The following is a 20,159-nucleotide window of genomic DNA, read 5'->3' as shown; positions in this document are numbered from 1 at the left end:
CTACGATTTTATCATTTTTGTTTATACTCGAAGCGTTATTAAGAAAAACTAAATAATTTTCTTAGATAATAAGAATTGAACGGTAACTAAAGTATTAAAAATAGATCAAGGAAGACATTCTAAGTAACTTTTCATTATGCGATCTTAAGTATGGCACATGTGACTTCTGCATTGAAATTACTCGAGTCTAATATCCAACGGTATTATCATGAAACCTTTAGATAGAGAGTCCATTAAGATAGATATTATGCTGTCAATATCCTAATTAAAGCAGCCGGTAATTATAATTGACGCGCCGTAATACCCTTTTACAATTCTAATATCGATCCAATTTTGATCGAGTGTATTATGAAGGCAACGCAGTCATTGTTCCACGCTATTAAATTACTTACGTTACGAAGTCGACCCTGCGATCGTATCATGCTGTCCTGCAGAACTTTCCTCGTAGCTCTCTTAGCTGGTAAATTGGCCAGCATTTTCTGGATACTCTCGCCTGAGAACAAATTTGAGTGATGGATCGAAGTGAAGCTATATACGAGAACGATTCGTAAGTCTTAACGGCTAAGATAATCAAATCTTAATTTCTCATAAATTCATTTTCCTCCTCTAGGCACTGAAGAACGCAGACAAAGAGCACATCATATATATATCTTGCATCGATACCTTTTAACCTGCAATTCATGTAATTATAAAAAAAAAAAAGATAAATGTCTTTCTATATAAAAGATAATTGTAAAAAATGCTTCATTTGTTTGAGCTATTTCTATATCTTTAATTTATTTCTTGCACCTTTTACTCGTTCATTCTTGAGCGCGTCTACAAAGTAGTGTAAGAGATAAAAAATTATATATCAAGCCCTTGCGGAAAATTGAAATGACTCCGGTCCAGTTTTCGTTAGTATGTCCGAAACAAATTTGATTCTTACGATCACTCGGGCGGACTCTAGGACCGGTCGGTGTCTGTTTCTCCTTGGGCCGATCCGCGTTGACGACTCGCGGCTGCGTCTGCGAGTTCTGTATGTTTCTCTTCATGCCGCGCTGACGCCGTCGACGGCTACGGCTGCCAAACGGCCGCCACTTGCACTTCTTCTTGCCGCTGCCGTTGAGGCCGAGCAACCAGGCGTGATCACCACCGCACTCCAACATGTGACGATGTAACTCGCCCATGCTCGGGCAGCTCTTGGTACACTTGGTGCACACCATCTCCGTGAGCGTGGCATCGCGCGCCGCGTCGGTTGGCGCATCTCTTCCCGGTAGATACAGGTGCTTGTAGTGTTCGCGCTGATCGCCCGCCAGCTCGAAGTGCGAGCACAGGACGCGCGGATGCGTGGAAGCCTTGTGATCCTCCATCTCCTTGAGCGTCACCTGCACAGTAATATCGATGATTCATTTCGCTGCGTCCCCGCGTTGCGTTTCGTTTCTCGATCGATATCGAGAAACACGTAGTGTTTCAATTCTCATAAACGAGATTAACGCGACACAATAGAAAGGCTATGTCATATGGTTTCCTCTCCGCTCGATTTTTCAATATCTACGATCGGGCCACGTAGGAAAAGAACAAATGCGGCAGTAAATAAATCAATCTTTCTACGTCGTCAAAAAAGGACGAGTTCATTTTTCACTCGATATTATCAGATTTCATTTAATAAATTATTCGTTTCGTTTTATATTTGCGGAGAAGGAATGACTGGAGAGTAAGAAAACGTAGAAACAAAGTTGCGTGAGTCGGAAGACTCGCTGCGAACGTTTACCATTCGATTCCAATATATCACACGGAATGTCAAAGATCAAGTACGTTGCTTGATAAATTATCTAGATCACATTCGCACCAATTAAAATGTATTAGCCACGCGATAATAATATCTAGAATTATCTCAAAATTATGAAAACATGCGTATCTTTTATAATTTAAGTTTTTTTTTTTTTTTAATTCCTTTATCCTTTTATTCGAAATTTAGTATTTTCTTAAATATAAAAGAACCTTATAAAAAATCTTAAAGAGATAATACTTGAAAACAACTTCGACAATATCATATCGATTGACATTTTAATTATTGCAAGAAATAAAACGTTCGAGAGAAGGTAAATAACTAACAATCACATTTGCGAAGAATAAAAGTTAAGATTTAAATTATTACGATTATCAGCGCTTCGCTTATTTAATTTTTGCTTAACGTTTTGGATATAATATTACAGACAGAATTATATACTCACGTGTCTGGAACCGCAAGCGCCGCAGATGTAGATCCGCGTTCGCGACCATTCGCCGCTCAATTCCGCATAAACAATCTCCTGAGAATTTACAACCTCGTTGTCACCTTGCTCGCGCCTCCTCAGTCTCATGAAGTCTAAGAATTCATTGCTAAAGCCCGTGATAGCCGTCGAATCCGACGAATTCGAGGTCGCGGACGATTCGGTCGTCTCCTTTTTAATCTCACTTGGGGACGATTCGCCAAACTCGCAGACGACATCGGGAATCGCGATAGCCGGATCGACCATGCAGGCAGCATCGGTTTCATCCTGATTACTCGCCGCCATTTCGACGACGGGCTCGGTCTGTTTCTGATCGCGGAGAGACACCTCGGTAGTCTCGCTCGGTACCAACGGAATCTGATGCAGTCGATTGATGGTTAGACGTTCCTTGATCAGCTGCTGCTTCTTCCGAAGTGACAGCTGCGTGGAGATGTCAAACTTGCTGAGGTCCTTGATCGAGCACGTCCACTGTTCCCTACCGTCATATTTGCGCGGGAAATTATACTTCTCGAAGGAGACTCGACGTGGTCGCGAGCCGCTGCTGGTTTTGCCAGCCTTCCGGGCGTACTCGCTCGAGTTCTCATACTCCTCGCTGGCTGCGTAGTCCTTGGTATAAACCGGCGTCGCGGCGGTTAACGAAATGTCGATAGGAAATTGGATCTGAGTGACGTTGTGCTCGTAATATGACTGTTGCGATTGTTGTTGTTGTTGTTGTTGTTGCGGCGATTTCGATTCCGTCGTCGTCGCCGTCGCCGTCGCCGTCAAGTTCGAGGTAGCGGTCGGCAGCGTGCACGTCGACGATGACGGACTGCTCATCGTCTGCAATTTACCGTCTAGGTGGTGAAGCAAGTTCTCGCGGATGTTACAGCTCACGTTGCTATAGAAGGAACTGTCGAACTCGGGACTGGCCGGATTATCGATAGGTTCCCGCGTCGCGATGAGTTTCGTTCGACTGCTGTCCGTCCGTCGATTTTCATCATGATCTTCCGATTCCTTTTCTTCGGACCTTCTGTCTCTTACTGACAACATGTTCACCTTCTCACGTAAAGTTTGACTGCAAAATTCTTTGCAGGGTGAGCCTTCTTTGATCTTTTCCGGCTGGAAGAAAAAAGGGATTCTTACCTAACTGTATGAGGAAGACTTAGGTATTGTTATAATAGAGACTTTTCAAAATGAGAGAACTAGAACTGACGGTGTTTACGCGTAAATTTCTGAAAGTGTTCTCTGTTCTTCTTACTATTTTGATTTTACTGTCCTTCACAAGGAACGTTACACTGCGACTTATTATTTAGTTATCTTAGGATTTGTTTTTGTTTTTAGTTCTTCTCTTTCAATAGTAAAATAATATCTTCTCACTGATAAAAGTTTAAAGTTACTTAAAGATATAGATGTAATATAAACTAAAAATATATTTTAAAATATATAAATAAAAAATAATTACACAAGAAAAAAGATTAAAACGAGATACTTTTTGAGATATTTCGAAATATAAATATTAGAATAATATCAGTAATGAATATTTAATAAATGAATAAAACAAAAGAAATAAAAATTAAGACAAAATTAACAGAAGAAATAAAGAAATAAACTGATTCAATAAGTCTTAACGTTCAATAAATAACCAGCTAAGCGAAAGGAATATTATGTATCCTAAGCCACGCAAAATAGCATTTATATCACTCATCGATTTTCCGCGACATTTACCTGAACCTGTCCGATCCTTTCGGCATTTCCACCGTGCGTCTCGCCCATGTGTCCCACCAGAGCTTCCCGAGTGGGATACCTTGTCGAACACTGAACGCAGGCGTAGTACTTGTCTCCATGGCTACTGACCATGTGTTGGAACAGTGCCTCCAGGGTATCGGCACACTTCTCAGAGCAGTACTGGCAGTTCTGGGAGGGTTTTCGAAGGTTTTTCCTCTCTGATCTCCTGCCACCACCGAGCTGATGCGATCTCTCCGTATGCCGCTGCCGCAGGGACATGGACAGAAACTTTCTGTCGCAGTAGAGACAGAGGAGTCTGACCGGCGGTGTCGTATTAGACGACGGTTTCGACTTCTGTGCCGACGAAGGACTTAAAGGCGATCCTGAAGAAAGTCGCGAGGTCACCGACTCGCTCGTGTGACAATTTTGAAGTACGGGCGCGACTTTTTCCAAAGGTAAACTGCAATGAAGACCCGTCACAGACAGCTCCTGAACATAATTAATGTTTGAGTCTTTGGTCTCCTCTACCCTCGACTCGATCGCGTCGACGATCTTCTTCGGCTTCTCTTCGATTTTCCGCTGATTCTCCTGATCATCAACCATCCGATAGACATCGTTCAATAGATTGTCTAGTAGTTTCCTGCAGATTACGTGCACCTCTGTATTTTCTGAGGCGACGGTTTCACACGTTCGGTGTCCTCTGCCATCGTCAACATTCGCCCTCTCTTCGACCTGATGCTCACTCAACCTGTCCATTATAATCGTACCTAACGTCCGACTTTCCGTTTTCTCCCTCGAAACGTTTCGATCATTTTCGGATTCTCTTTCCTCAACGTCCCGATGATTTTCCTCCGTCCTAGAGGAAAGTTCCTTCAAATCCTGACTAATTTTGATCTCCGAATCCTGTAGACTTTCTGCCGTTTCTTTTGTATTCGAGCAATCCGTAGTCTTCGAGGATTCGACGTCTTCGGCATTATCGATCGTCGAAGAATCTTCTAATCGCGGCACAACGGCAGCTTCGATGTCACCGTCACTCGATTTGACCGCCGTATCCGTCGGGTCTTCCTCTTCCTCTTCCTCCTCCTCTTCCTCTTCCTCCTCCTCCTCCTCTTCCTCATCGGGCTCTTTCCTCTGCCTCTCCAGCTCCTTCGTCTTTTCCGCGCTCTTGTCCTCTTCCTCGTCGTCCTTGATCACACCGTTCAGCACTGTCATCACATATTTCTCCAGAGTCTCCAGGTTTCTTTCGACGCTGTTCCGGTCGTCCTCCTCCTTCCTCGGCAAATCCGAACTTCCGCCGATGGTTCCATCCGGCACCTTCTTGCGCAGATTGTTAATTACATTGCTCAGTCGCGACCGCTTATCCTGGGCGGTCTGCGCCGATGACCTGTAAGCATGACCGTAGCGTTCCTGTAGCTGCTGTTGCTGCTGCTGATGCTGCTGCTGACGATCGGCGTTGCTCCCTGCCGCGTTGGCGGGATGATTAACGCCCAGATCCTCCAGGCTCTGCGTCGACGCTACCATCCTGTCGGACGACGTCGTCGTGCCGGACGCCGAGGGAGTGCCGGACAATTTCGTCCTGTGGTAACTCTCGATCGTGTCGTCGTTCGATGTCTCGCTACCAGCTACGTCCGCCGAAGCCGCCTCTAAAAGAGATGCTCTTTGTAATCTCTCGTTGTTTACGCAAGCTCGAAATTATCGAGCGAGATGTCCCGCGTTTTCGAAATCATTGAAAAATGATTCGAGAACCTGTTTCGGCGAAGTTCCCTCGATAGATATCGTGTAATTTATTTTTGGATCGCGAGGATAATTGTTTAAAAACGGACAGCGCGCGGCGAGGCGATAAATCGCTGCCATTGAGAAACAAGCGAAGTACGACGGTTGTTTATTTATTTAGGGCTGCCCGTGGCGAAGTTTCACGTAATCTCATCGTGGAAATCTTTGCTCACCTCGGCGCTGCTTAATTTTAATCTTAGTTTAACCGATTTCCCGCTCTAATCGTATTTCGATAGAGCGGGTTAGTCAAATCTTAATTAACGATTCTCCGTCTCACTCCAAATTGTAATCGCACCAATACAGAGATAAAAATTTAGTTAATTTGAATTCTTATCACGTTGACGCAATTTTCTTTTTCGAATTAGAGAGAAACGATGAAAAAGGAGATAAAATATGTTAGAATTAAATAATTAGGAATTTGCAAAATAGGAATTATTATTGTAATATAATTGTAATATAAAACATATTAGCGTGTATTGTAACTTTTCACTTTGTATAAATGAAAAAATAGATATTATATAACATAAATTGATAAATGCTCTTTTAATTGCTTCTTGATATTGATGACTGTTTTGATATTGCCTAATAACTAGTATTTCCTCATAAAAATAAAAAAATGTAGATTATTAAAAAAATATTGCCACCTGCAAGCTAACAAATTTACAAATTTACAAATTTCATTGAAAATAGATTTCACAACTCGCAAAATATATCCCAACATTTTGCACTGCACATCCTTCACACAACCTTCCGTAACTTTTAACGTCCGATATATCTATTCGTATGTTTATCTCTTGGAAAAGAATTAAAAATGCTAAAAATAAAGAAAAAAAAAAAACACAAACTATCCGCGAAAAAATCAGAAAGAGAGAAAGAGGGTAAGGGCTCTCTCTCCTCGACTATGTCTCTGCCGACACTTTTTTATCCGGAAGTCGGGGGGGGGGAGGAGAAGGGAGGCTGTGAGAATCGATAACCGTCCCTCTGCCACGTCGAAAGGGGTTACGGTTGTACGAGTAGCGTGTGCTACGAAAGGGAGAGAAAGGCAGATAGATATGCACGTATATCACACGTCCGTACACGTGTGTGTGTGTATGTGTGTGTGTGTGTGTGTGTGTGCGCGCGCGCGCGCGCGCGCGTGTGTGTGTGTGTGTGTGTGTGTGTGTGTGTGTGTGTGCACGCATAGACCTATACCATACAGCCCCTGACAACAGCCCCGAGGTGGTAAAAACCGGCCGGCTTAGTAATACCCGCGACAATCCCTTCGACCAGCCGGCTCGTTTTGCGAAAAGCGTTGACAACAATGGTAATTAATGGTTTGCCTATCGTGGACTATTAACGATACCGATATACCGCCACCCCCACTTTACGAGATATCGATTTATTTCACGTTCGTCTCTCCCGAGTTTTCTCCTCCCACATTTTATGTGGTTTCCGCGATACCGTGGAGTATATAGATCCGTTGGGATTTTATCATCGTTAGAATTGCGAAAGAATCCCCGATCCCGATCAGAAACATGCTGTTCCAGGAAATTCAGATCTTTTCCGTTTAATGTAATGCCTCAAAGTCGTCGGGAATAAAAAAAAAAAAATTACATTTTCTTAATGAACAATATTACTCCTCCTATTATCAAGAGAAGGTAATAAGATTATCCCAGAGTAATTTATCTCTCCACTGTATTTTAATCTCTAAAGTAAGTAATTTTCACCGTCACGTATCGAGGTACATACGTAGATAATTCACGAGGCAGTAACATAAGTTATTTAATACGAAAATAAGCCACAAACAACGGCTCGATTAATTACGTTATCCTTATTATTCTTAATAATAGAGAAAGAATTAACAAGCAAAAAATTAACACAGAATCATTACGTTATATAATAAATGTGAAAAAAATGAAAACTAATTTATTAATGGATTATTCATTACGAGCTCAGTTAAAGTCAAATATTTCTCGTCACTTTATTTGCCTTTTCGCCAGCATGAAAATTTCTCCATCTTCTCGCGGAATACTTTCCTGGAAAAATTATATCAGACACAATTTCCGGAGAAATTTTCCTCATCCGGGAATAATTTCAGGGGTAATTTTCAGAAATAATCCCAGAAGAAAATTTTCCGTGGAATTTTTCCTACTTCCAGAGGAATACTGTCCTCGGAAAAATTTCGCGAAAAATATTTCCTTCTCTCAGGAGACATTCTTCCCACATCGTACGTTTCCTAGTATTGGATAAAGGAAGATGCGGTATACCAAGAAGTCGATAAGTATCGATGACACGAAAAAAGAGATTACGGGAAAGAGCTTAAAGGATTCGAGTAGCGGGAGTAGCGTGACGTCCACGCGAGTTCGCGAGGGTCACTTCAAAGTACGAATTCACGTCCGAGTTGGGCGTTACGGAATCACATCCCGCGGACACATCCCGCCCCGCGTATGTACCTGCGTATCCTAATGGGAAAATCGCGGTCGGTGCGGCAATCGCCCGAGGGCGCTCGTCGACGCGGAATTCGTCGGCGCTGTTGCGTCCGCGCGCGCGCGCGCGCGCGCGATGCAAAAGCCCGATAATTATTTAGCCGCAGCCGCCAACGACTCGCGGCGCGATTACGATCCCGACCAGCGTGACTACTTTCAAAATCCCGCGTGTGTTTTGTATACATAACTGCCGCGGCTCCGTGGACGTGACGGACGCGCGTTGCGCAACGCCAACGCGCGCGGTGCACCGCGCGCTTCGCGCGACACTTGCCGAGGATACGCGCGCGATCGTGTGCGTGACACGCACGCACGCACGCACGCACGCACGCACGCACGCACGCATGTACGTATGTACGCACGCGAGACCCGACCACGGCCACTGCGTTTACGTATGCCACGTCGAAGGTGATTAGGTAATAATAAGGATAATGAGACTGAAATTAACGGGTTTTAACGTATATCTATATTATTTTGATTAGGAAAACAAGTTCTGTTGCTGTTGCAGAATGAAAGAGACCTGCGGCTTTCAAGTACGAGGATATAGCGGTACAACGATACAAATGTACGATGTTGCGATAAAAAAAATCATTGTAAGCTGTAATTGGATGTAAATTATCCCTTTTTTGTAATAAAATCTGTTTAAGGAAACGTCAGGCGGATCTAATAATCTATTATTTTGCATTGCCTGATTTGTGAATCAATTTATACTTATCCGCCTCTAATGTCCAGTCTCTGCCAATGTAAATCAATTTTTATCGCGCTTTAATATTTTTTTAACTTCTAGTTATAAATAAATATTAGAAAATATTAGAAAAGGATTAAATTAAACCGAGATTGAAATTAATCTGTCTAATTGAAGAATTGGACATATGAGATGTCGTAGAAAAAATAATTAGTTCTATGACATATCTTTCTGCTTTACGGATGCAAATATAAGCGTCATAACTGCCTTGTCAGAACCTTGAAAACAATCATTACGCCATCGTAATCCGGCAGTTGTATATTCGCATTTATAACTATGTTCAGGGAGTCAACGGTTAAGTCGCAAATTTTATGCAACTCCAGATAAAATTCGGATTCGGAATTTCTTTCCGATCGAGAGAGTATTCTGATCTTTTCTCTAAAGGAAAGCGATTCTTTGCACTCATTCCTCCTTGCTGGAATAGGTGCTTATTAAATCTTGACGTTAATTAACAAATCCGATTAACTTTTCGTCAAGCGATAATTTGACGAGAATAAGAATAAACGCGCAAAATTTTTCTGTAGCTTTTCTCCTGATTTAACCCACAGTATTAAATATTCTTCTTTTTGTGGACTTATTTAAGAATTCAAAAGGGAGTCTACTGCAAACATACATCGATGAAATACGAGGCAGTGGAGATATGACACTACGCATGTGTATACGAAAGAATTCATTACATTATTTGTTGTTGACTCGGCGCGATCCTTAAACTGTTGACGAGCGAGTCTGTTTGTAATAGTCTGTTTCATGATTTTTTTTTTTTCAAACAGAAAGCTAGTTTCTTATCATTCAAATAATTACTAATGTCGTCATATATTTATTCTTTCTCTATACATTCACTATTTTTTATCGCCCGTTTTGTAACATAAAAATTCTTATCGAAGAAACTTACCTCTGCTTGGTGCCGGTGGGGCCCTTTTCGGGGTGTCGTCGGCAGAGGGTGTTCTTTCCCTCATGCTTGCCCGTCGAATCCCTTAGCATCATCATTTAGTTCTGAAACACAAAATGGAATCCACGTGAATCACCTGCGTCGCAGAGAAAGTCTCAATAACGTCGTTATCGTTGATAAAAATATCGTTGATAGATTGATGAATAAACCTTCGAGTGAAAACTGAGATGATAAGCAAACGACACTGTTACATAATTTTCGGAAGTAGAGAGAAAGTGAAAACGCACGAAAATGAGCTCAAATTGAACTTGAGGTGTGTTCCAAGCCTCTAATTTTCTCTATTTAATACTACATCTTCTCGCCTGCTTCCGATGATTATATAAAGAGACGATCTATTTACCTTCCTATTTGTTTGATTGTAAGTTGCCTAAATAGAAGGCAAAAAGTAATACATACGGCTAATTCGATTAACCCCGTAGCGACTGTGTGAATCAAGCGCGGTTTGTTGTAAAATTCGCCTTTTAATCGCTTAAGAAATTATGGCCTCGGGGCGTTCGCTTAACTAGTCACGCGGAAGTTCGACTACTCGCATACGAGGGCCGAGATTCGGCGAGGATCGAGAGAATAAAGAAGGTAGGAAAGAGAGAAAGTGAGAAGAAAGAAGAAAGAAGAGGGCAGGGAGAAAGGTGTTTGCCTTCGCCGAGGATCGGAGCCGATGTCGACCTCTCTGAGGCAACACACATCCCGCCTGGCCAGTGTCAGAGAGAAAATCTTTTCAAGCAGCAACAATAGAATGGAGTAGAATAGAATCTTTTTTACATGTTTCAGTGCAAATAGTTTTCCTTCAGGACAGCATGCGACAAAAGGGGAAAGAAAATACAAACGGGGTCTTCTCAGGTTCATTATCGAGCCGTTTTTCATTCTCCGAAAGGAAAAAAAAAAAAAAAAATGAAAACAAGAGATAAATATCGAGAATCTTTTATTGGACATCTTATTATATAATATACCGCGAGCGTTCGTAAAGTAATAATTATCCGTATAAAGCCTTTCCTTCTTGCAATTTTTAAAGGTTGAAAGCCTCGCGGTCTTTTAAAGCAGTCCCCCCCCCCCCCCGGACGTCGCGTTACGTAACTCAAGAGGGAAAATAGGAAAACGTGAGAATGCGTTACTTAAGGGTCAAGATAAAAGGAATTTTAATGGTGGCAAGCGCGCGATATCGTCTCGTGCTTGCTCCGATAATTCCGGCGGAGACTTGCGGAGCGGAGGAAAATCTGTCGGAGATCGCTCGTGTGGATTGCTTGGATTAAGCGATAACATTAAGTAGGAGGCATTACCGAAGAAGGGAAAAACAGCAGAACGGAAATGGTCGCAGAGAGGAAGAGAGGGAGAGAAAGAGAGGGAGAGGGAGAGAGAGAGAGAGAAAGAGAGAGGAGAGAGGAGGAGGAGGGAGAGAGAGGAGATCGTGGGGAGAGCGCCCCTGTCCTGGGTGGAACTTAAAATATCGAGCGTCACGCACATCGACGCTGGCGCCGGAAACTCGGGAAACGTGGCGTCGCGACGCGCCGCGGTTTGCCACGTCGGCTTGACGCTCGTCGTGATCGTCGTCGTCGGGGAGAACCTGGAAATAGAACTTGGACGCCACCATGAGCGAGAGGCGGGCACCGCCTCTACCGAACTCCGCTGGGAATCGGCTGGAATTTTCAACAGGTGAAAAAGTGGAAATTCCGGTACGCCGATCGCGAGAGTTGCGGCCGACGCGCGGAAATTCCTAAGCGATCCGGAGACGCACCGGTGACGTCAAGTGCATCGAATCGGCGTAACGCGACAAAGACCGCCGCGTGTCCTTGGCGCGAAGTCGCCGAAGGATATCGTGTGCGAGGATGGGCAAGTAGCAATTTCTCTTGGGAGTTTCGTTCTCGTCTACAATCAATCGATATTTTCGAGATGTTGTACTATGTTGTGTTAATATCGTTAAACATAATCAATGCTTTTCTCAGGCCCCGTGAACGATGAAAGCTGATGTTACCAGCAAAAGCAGCTATGAAAATTAATAATACTTCAAGCGAGGATGGAGATAGCAACGCCGATGCCTTCTAGTCTCCTATTGATATCTTTTAGATCTATAAATATTACTTTATTGTAGTTAAACGCGATGAGATTAGATCTAAGACAGCTAATGCACTATGCGATTTGTCACAATTTTAAATAAAGAATTCATAATCGCTATAGACGAGCGAGTGCAATTGATTCTTAATTCTGTCAACCGTTACCGCCAAATATTAAAGTACATTTATCATATATTATACATTAAAAATTGAACGATTATCTTACGCTTCCTTTCAGTTTAGTTTTCTTTCATCAATATTAAGTGTTATATAACATTAAAATTTATCGATGAATCATAAGAGAGATCTGATATGACAAAATATTTTTCATGATATCATACTTAAAGAATTTAATATTCGAATATTTTAAATAACTTTAACCTGATTTTATTTTATCAAAAATAAAAATGTTGAAATACACAGATCGAAAAAAATCCGTATTTTGAGACCTTTATTATTTTTGTCTTTTCCTTTCATATCCGAAAAATCTGACGGTTGATATTACAACGGTTTTTGTCTTTGATAAAAACAACGAGAGATAAATTCTTTCCACAACAAATAATATTTTCCTGCAGTATTCTATATTAATGTCTCGTTTGATACATATAATTTAAAAAATGTCCATGATTAAGTACTATTATGACGGAGATAAATTCATGTGAATTTTCGTACGACAGAAGGAATAATATCAGATCGATTGTGATTATCGCAAGACATGTTTTTTTTTTTATTTATTAAAACAGCAGTGAGCGTGCGCTATGTAAAAATATTTATAATGAACATGGCATTCACTAGCATGCCTTATATTTTTCATATTTATCATTTCGAACGCGTACATGTTTATAATATCGAAGATTAAAACCGGCGAGATGATGCTATTCATAATTTCTGCTGCTCTTTGCAAATTTCTATTCCTCCCTTTAATGCAAACTCTTCTTTATATTAAACTCGAAAAAGTGATCGACACGAATTGCCGTAGGGACTTATCGATTATTATTCGAGGAAAAAGAAGCTACTGAAAAAATATTGACATTCCCGGTGATAAAATTGTCTCAATGTTAATTTAATTTTGTTCAATTATCAACCTGCTCGTACTTAATCGCAAATTATTTTCGGGCTCGCAAAATAGTCGCTATCTATCAACGATAACAATATTGTCGAAATGCATGAATTCGTGTATTCCCGATTATGGCATTAAACATAAAGTAGAATTAATTCCTTTATGTTGCGGCATGTTAAGCCGCTGTTTTGAGATTATCGACGCACAAAGCGACGAGAGACCGTTCATCAGAAATTTAATATAGACGCATTAATTTTCTATCACACATGCAGATATCAAACAAATATATCGCCAATAACAATAATAACGTCTAGTAACATATAATAATACGAAATTAATTTATTATTAACAAGTGCGATAATTTCATATATAAGTTAAATTCATTATCGCGTTTCATTGTTTTAATTATGACATGCGATTTTTCATATTTCAAGACAACTCTTATGTTTACGTAATTTTTTTCTCAAATTATCTCCTTTAACCTTTTTCTTCTGAATTTTCTTCAAGAAGGTGATTTATTGACAATTATTATTTAAATGAAGATTACGAAATTAATAAGTTAGTACTCGACTCAAAAATACGTTAATTACCCCGATCTTTTATCTGCTGAATCTACTGAAAATCCATATTTTCTTTCTACTTGGCGCTTGTAGATGCACGCCTCGAAGGACGTAATAAATCTCGGCAAAACTGAAACCCTATTTAGAAAAGTTTGGAAGAGTCATAACTTTCTTGCGCCTTCCTTATGGGTTTTCCCGATTCTTCCCAACTATGCTCTCGATGCTCCTCCGACCACGAGCATCGATCGGCACATTTCCATGGCAATGTAAACGTAATCCAAGCGTGCATAATTAATACTGCTTGTTCCCTGTTATAAAGCTCGTACTTGTTGATATGTCCATTTACGTTCCTTAATCGTCTATTGAATTGGTCAGTTATCATTGTTCGATATATGGAGTATTTCTATAAGTGGCTCGTCAAATTTGGGCTACCTTGACCGAGTCGTTATTTCCAATAGCAAAAATATTCTTCCTGAAGTATTAAATAGCAGTAAAAAAAAAAAAAAAATAGTGTTTGTATAGAATAATATGCATAAGCTTCTATTACTTACTATATACATGCTGTGTGTGTGTGTGTGTGTGTGTGTGTGTGTGTGTGTGTAAATGTTTTTTTTAACATATATTATTCTAAACAACAAGTATAATTTTTTCTCACAGTTATATATACATAACTACATTGAGATAAGAATACCACAATTGCGTCTAATGTTACGTAACGAATCGGCGACAAATATTATTAAAAAATTACAAAATACATATTCATCGATGTCAAACATCGCTGCACATTCGAGAGGTAATAAAACGCCGAATAAATTTTAATATAATATTGAGACTATTTCTAGGAATCTCAGTGGAATGTAAAAATTTTGATTTGAAGATTGCAAAATTAACGGGTAATTTTTAACGAATTTTCGAGTATGACTTCGTACTTTAATCGCGCCTTCCGTGCCTTTCGTCGGTACTTTCGTGCTTTCATGTCGCTTACGTTTCGTTTACGATGGTCAAAGAAGCAGAGTGAGGCAGAGACATTACGTAATCCTTGCATTTGGTCCTCGACCTTCTCGTAGAAGACGCGGTTTCCCGTCAAATCGGATCGGTGAAACGCGACACTGCAGCAAGGCGAAATCGCCTCTGTTAGCCGCGCTAACAGTGAAACGGTCTCGCGGTCGCAAACATCGCCTCGGTCGCGCGCGCGAGTCCAGTTGACCTACTTGCAACGACGACGTCGACGTCGACATCGTCGGCATCGCGCCTCTCCATCGTCAACGCCTAACAGAGAGAGACTCATCGCGGGAGACTCGGGCGAGTTCGCACTTCAATCGCAAACGTCATCCCGACGTGTGTGACGTCACGAATCACACTTTACACGCTTCTCGTAATACGCCTTCGAAAAGCTCGTTAAAATCGATGTCGCGCGATCGGGGGAATACATTCGTATGGTGTTTCTAAACATATCTACGAAGCCCGTCCGGGAGAAATGCCCGGTGTTTAGCGGAGAGAATTCGGAACCTCACGAGCGAAACTTCCCGTACTTCTCCCTCGAACTTAATCCACATAATAGCTCGCACGCGAATTCCGCATTATAATTCATTCCATGATTTTAGTATACTTTATATACCTTCAAAATTTCCCACGGTAGCTTTGAATCTAACTTCTTAACGTTCATTGCCATGAATTATAATATTGTCTTCCTTTCTATTTAGCATGTAACTCCAAGTGCAGCAATCTAATTCTGAATCTCGCTTCTGCGACGTGAGAGCCATATTCAATGTTGGCGTAGGATTAAATTCAACAGATACGTTAAGCGAGGTACATATCGCTTTTCACGAGTAATTATTTTGCCATGCCGCACAGCACATCGCGCACGTTCGCCTTCATGAAAATCATGAAAAATATATAAATGCTTATAATAAAATGCCTGAACTTTACATCAAAGGCTGTATAATGTCAATAAATATCCTTCATTTCGAGTTTCTCTTATCATTTTTCAAAATGAGGTAAATATTATTTACGTCGCCGGTACCGCTAAAGATCCGAACTCACAGGCAATAATTTGCCTCGTCGAAAAGACGTCGTTGGAAGGAAAAAGATCTCGGGAATTTGATGCCGGCGCGGAACCTACTTTTTTTTTTCTTTCTCCAACTAGAACGGCTTTGAGAAGCCACGCTCGGCCGGCAAGATTGGTTTACCGTCCCTCGTAACGTCGCGTATAACTTGTAAAACGTGTTGACGAGTACGTGAACTCACGAAGCGAGCGCGCATCGCGTGCGTCCTGATTCGCTTTTTAACCCTTTACGATATCACGCCGTAGGTAGACTCGACGTAGCGGCTTATGACGACGACGACACATGTCTCTCCCAAATGGTCCAGATAACGTTCAATTATAACTTGTAAATTATAATTCCTGAGCCGGTTGCAGGCCGGTACGAATAATAAAGCGTGTCACACGATACAACGAAGTAAAAACCGGGCCACCGAATATCGATTTATTTTTTCAGTGTCGCGAAAGATTAATAACTCGTAGATAGATATCTATGTCTACCGATTTCAGGTGCGGTTTCTGCAGCTAAATGATATATTTAACTCTACAGGGAGGTCTATTGGAAAACCCGAAAAAAATTCTCTGAGAATTTTCCGATTTTCAAAGCGATTTGTTAAAAATTCCAGGTAAAGTATAAAAGTATTTTTATAAATATATCTTACAAATAAATATATATTTATAGTGCAAAGTCCTTACTTTCTATTTATAAAACTTTATAAATTATAAAATAAAATTTAGAATATCACTTGCTGAGTTTTAATAATCAAATTTAAAAAATTTTAAGAAAGAAAAAAATTATAAACTACTATAACTATGAAAAAAATGAATATTTTATATTGCATAAAATTTCAAAGGGTACAAATAAAAGATTATGTAACGTACAACCCGTACAAAATTGAACTTTTAGAAAACTATTAAAATAAACATTCGTCTTTATCAAACAAAATTGTATCTAATACGAAATTATTGTCTTCGATATTGAGCAATGGAGTTGTAAAATCAATATGCTGTGACATTTACATAGAATGGATGAATTCTCTGTTATCATTAGCAATTCTGTCGGTAAATTCCTGATTATAAAATAAAAATAAAATGTTAGAAAAAACTTCGAAAAATTTCCTGACTTTTGATAAAATTCCATGAAAATTTCCTGAGTTTTCAAGGCATAAATAAATTCCTTGAGAATTCCAGGTTCTACGTTTTTCCTTCTAGATTTTTCCAGGTAGAGACCTCGTCCTTCAAACTTGAATCGCGATAAGATGAGTAATGCAATTACCATCTCAGTCAAATAATTTACGAAAACATAAATGAATCACGGGACAATGTTAGAATTAAGTAATTAAAAAGACTTTCCATGGGCAGAGCTCTAAGCCCGACCTGATAATTGAGTTATAACTGAAACCCGCTTTAGCTATAAAAATTCAATGAGACGAGATGAGACGCGAACTCATTTCGAAATCACCGAATGTTTCGCTCGGAAAACCCGCGAGTAAATCCGATCGTTATCTCGCAGTTCGCGCGACTTCTGATTTTTATCCTCGGAACGATTTAATTATCACGAACGACGGAGACGTGGAAGTGTCGCTCTCAGATTACCGATGTCCAGTTTCGAACTGGATTTCCCGGCGATTAACGACATCATGATGGATTCTCGGCTCGCGGTACGCCGATTAATTGTGGACCATATCGAACAAGCCTCCTCCGTCTGGTCGCGTACGAAATGCCGATTGGAAAAGCCGCAGGCGGAAAAGGCCGGCATTCACGACCGGGAACGAACCACCATGTTAGCGTCGACTCGGGGGGGTCAGGCTCGTTTCTACTGCGCAGTAACGCCATCGAAAAGCTTTACTCCACTTTCGTCGGCGAAAAACTCGCTCGTCCCTTCATTAGCACGCTCGCTCGGAATCGTACGTCTGCTTTTACCATTAAATCGAGAGGAAGCCAAACCGAGAGAAACGGAGCCGTACTAGACGCGAGCGTCGCCGAAAGGACGAGGGGAGAGTAAGGGGGAGGGGGAGAGCGGAGGAGGAGGGACTCGTGTTTGTTTGGGCGAATTGTGGTAAATGAGTCAGTAGGGTAAAACTCGAATCAATAGAGATGCCTGAAGCTGTCCTACGCGGATTTTGCGATCGCCTCGCGATGTCGCTGACGATGACGATCTGTCTCTCTCTTTCTCTTTTTCACGCGGAGTTTCGCCAAGAAGACTCGGGATTTTATCATCACGCTTTTGTTTCCCTCCCGAGGAGCGAGGGGAGATACGCGCGGCGCTGCGTTCCAACGAGCGGTTCGTGTTTACCGATACGATCAATCCGTCTCCGTAAGATATTGCTGATCGCGTTTCTTCCGTGACGACCGACTGTTACGCGACACACTTACGCGCCTTGCGGGCTCGGAGAACGCGCCGAAAATTTTTGTCCCGGCCGACTCTCCAACGCGAGGCGTTTCGGATACGTTTCAAGAAGAGAAAATCACGGCGCGCGCGGGAAGAAGTGACGAAACGGACGCCCCGCATTCGCCTCGCCCCAGGAACACGCGTGAACCCGCTTTTTTCGGGGGATCAATCGTGTAGCTCAAAACGAGATGAAAATGAGAAAATTCATTGAATATCTGCGATTTTGTACGTCAAAAGAGTCCAGCAAATTTTCTCACTTTTGTATAATTTTGTCTCGAGATTTTTCTCACTTTTGTATAAATGTTGTTTCGAGATAGAATGACTTTCTGATAAGAACAACAGCGGGAACGAGATGGGGAGCTTTTGGGGAAATTGATACCTTCGGGGTTATCGGTTTCTCGCGAAATGCCTCGCCGCGTGCACCCACCGGTCCGGATTCAGTTCGCGGACGAGGGAATTCATCTCGGGAACCTCACGAACGGGACTTTCGCGGCGCGGCAACGAACACGGTCGCATTCGCATTTCTCTCGAGAAGGAATCGCGAGGCACCGATCCTCGAGCTACGAAAGACTATCGTCATCGTCATCGTCGTCGTTGTTATCGTCGACGGAGGCGGCTACTCACACTCGAAATCGATAGACGAAAGCGCGAGCCACGACTAGCGTGATTTCGTTCCGAGGGACAATTGTATCGCGTTGTTTTTCCGCGCCATGGTGTCACATGATATGGGGTACGTGCGTAAATATAAGAGAAACCCCGGTAACACATTTACGTAGGAATCATTCCACCAGCATATCTGGCGCGAATGGAGTCAGAAGAGGAGAGAGAGAGAGAGAGAGAGAGAGAGAGAGAGAGAGAGAGAGAGAGAGAGAGAGATACAGAGAGAGAAGCGATTTCGTGGCACGCGAGGGTCTTGATCGCAAATAATTCCAAACAAAGAGAGAAAAAAGAAAGCGCACGCCGAGCGGAGATTTCCATTAGGCCCTTTGAAACATCGAGACGCGATAGCGATTATCGTCAAGGGCCGAACGGCGCCGTTCGGCGCCGTCGGCTTCCGTCGCTGCGAAGCGCGGAGGGACGTGTGTGCAATAGAAATGACGCGCTCTTATTCTACGTGAAAATAAGATACCAATACTTACAGCATCTCGCAGGCGAAGGCATCGTCGACGAGGCGCATCGCGACGGCGGCGGGCAACGGCGGCTCCGGCGAAGCAGCACGGCAGTAACGGCACGGCAGTCACGGTCACAGTCAGCACGACGGGCGCACAGCAGGCTGCATCGATGAATAGCCACGGCGACGACGGACGGGCACAGCACTGGGGCAAAGCACATGTCACTGTCACCGGCAATGGCCGTTTTTGGCGGCGCGCGGAGTCCAGGAGGCGCGGCTCGGCTCGGCTCGCGACGGCTCTCCGGGCTCGGACACGATGCGAGACGACGCGCGGCGGTGCGGTGCGGTGCGGTGCGGTGCGGTGCGGTGCGATGTGATGTGGTGCGGCGCAGCGCGGCGCGACCCGAGACGGCCGTCGACGAGAGAACCGACGCGAGACAGGAGAGAGAACGTGCGAGAGTGCGAGGGAATGAAAAAGAGAGACAGAGAGAGACAGAGAGAGAGAGAGAGAGAGAGAGAGAGAGAGAGAGAGAGAGGAATAGACACGAAGAGAGAGAGAGAGAGAGAGAAAGAAAGAATGAACGAGCGCGATGGGGGAGAGACAGGGAGAACACGAGATGGTAGGAGGGAGGGAATAAAAGCGCACGTCCGCTGTGCGACGGGTTTCCTACTTCCGGTCGTACGTTTTCCTTCTCTCGCCTTCGATTAGCCTGGCGCACTGTGGCACGGTCGATGCCGAGCACACGACGAACGTAATGTCCGCGCCCGCCGAAATCCCGATGATTCTTCCTCAGTGGCGGTGGCGGCGGTGACGAAGACCAGGCCGATGGGCGGCGCAGGGTAAACGAAAGAATGAGAGAGAAAGGGAGACCAGAGACGGAGAGAGATAGCGGCGGGTGTGCGCGCTTGGCTCTCTCTCTCTCTCTCGTACGTCTGCGATCGCGCGTAGGTCCCACGAACCGACACGATGCAATCGAGATCCCTGACTGAGCAGCCGTCGCCCGTGGAGCCTTGCCCCGCGAGGCGACAGTGCCGCCAACTGTCACGGGCGCGCCGACGAAAAAT

At 42.9% G+C, this 20,159-nt stretch overlaps 1 protein-coding gene across 2 annotated transcripts in view; it reads right to left on the bottom strand.

Moving 5' to 3' along the window:
* Positions 1–20,095, bottom strand: part of LOC105425091 (uncharacterized) — a 37,377-nt gene extending 17,282 nt beyond the window's left edge. The window contains exons 1-7 of one of the 2 annotated variants that reach the window (XM_025217769.2): positions 19,766–20,095; positions 19,123–19,299; positions 9,829–9,929; positions 3,957–5,599; positions 2,214–3,350; positions 926–1,364; positions 393–493 (exon numbers count right to left, since the gene is read on the bottom strand). In XM_025217769.2, coding sequence (XP_025073554.2) covers positions 393–493; positions 926–1,364; positions 2,214–3,350; positions 3,957–5,599; positions 9,829–9,892 — 3,384 coding nt within the window. In that variant the 5' untranslated portion in view covers positions 9,893–9,929; positions 19,123–19,299; positions 19,766–20,095. The remainder of the gene's footprint in view (positions 1–392; positions 494–925; positions 1,365–2,213; positions 3,351–3,956; positions 5,600–9,828; positions 9,930–19,122; positions 19,300–19,765) is intronic. The other variant, XM_089072945.1, reaches the window with a different exon arrangement.
* Positions 20,096–20,159: the final 64 nt, after the last annotated feature.

Source organism: Pogonomyrmex barbatus, unplaced genomic scaffold (assembly GCF_055798465.1).
Source record: "Pogonomyrmex barbatus isolate J1 unplaced genomic scaffold, ASM5579846v1 scaffold14, whole genome shotgun sequence".
NCBI lineage: Eukaryota > Metazoa > Arthropoda > Insecta > Hymenoptera > Formicidae > Pogonomyrmex > Pogonomyrmex barbatus.
The sequence above is the reverse complement of the archived record's forward strand: the minus strand, read 5'-3'. Positions and strand labels throughout refer to the sequence as shown.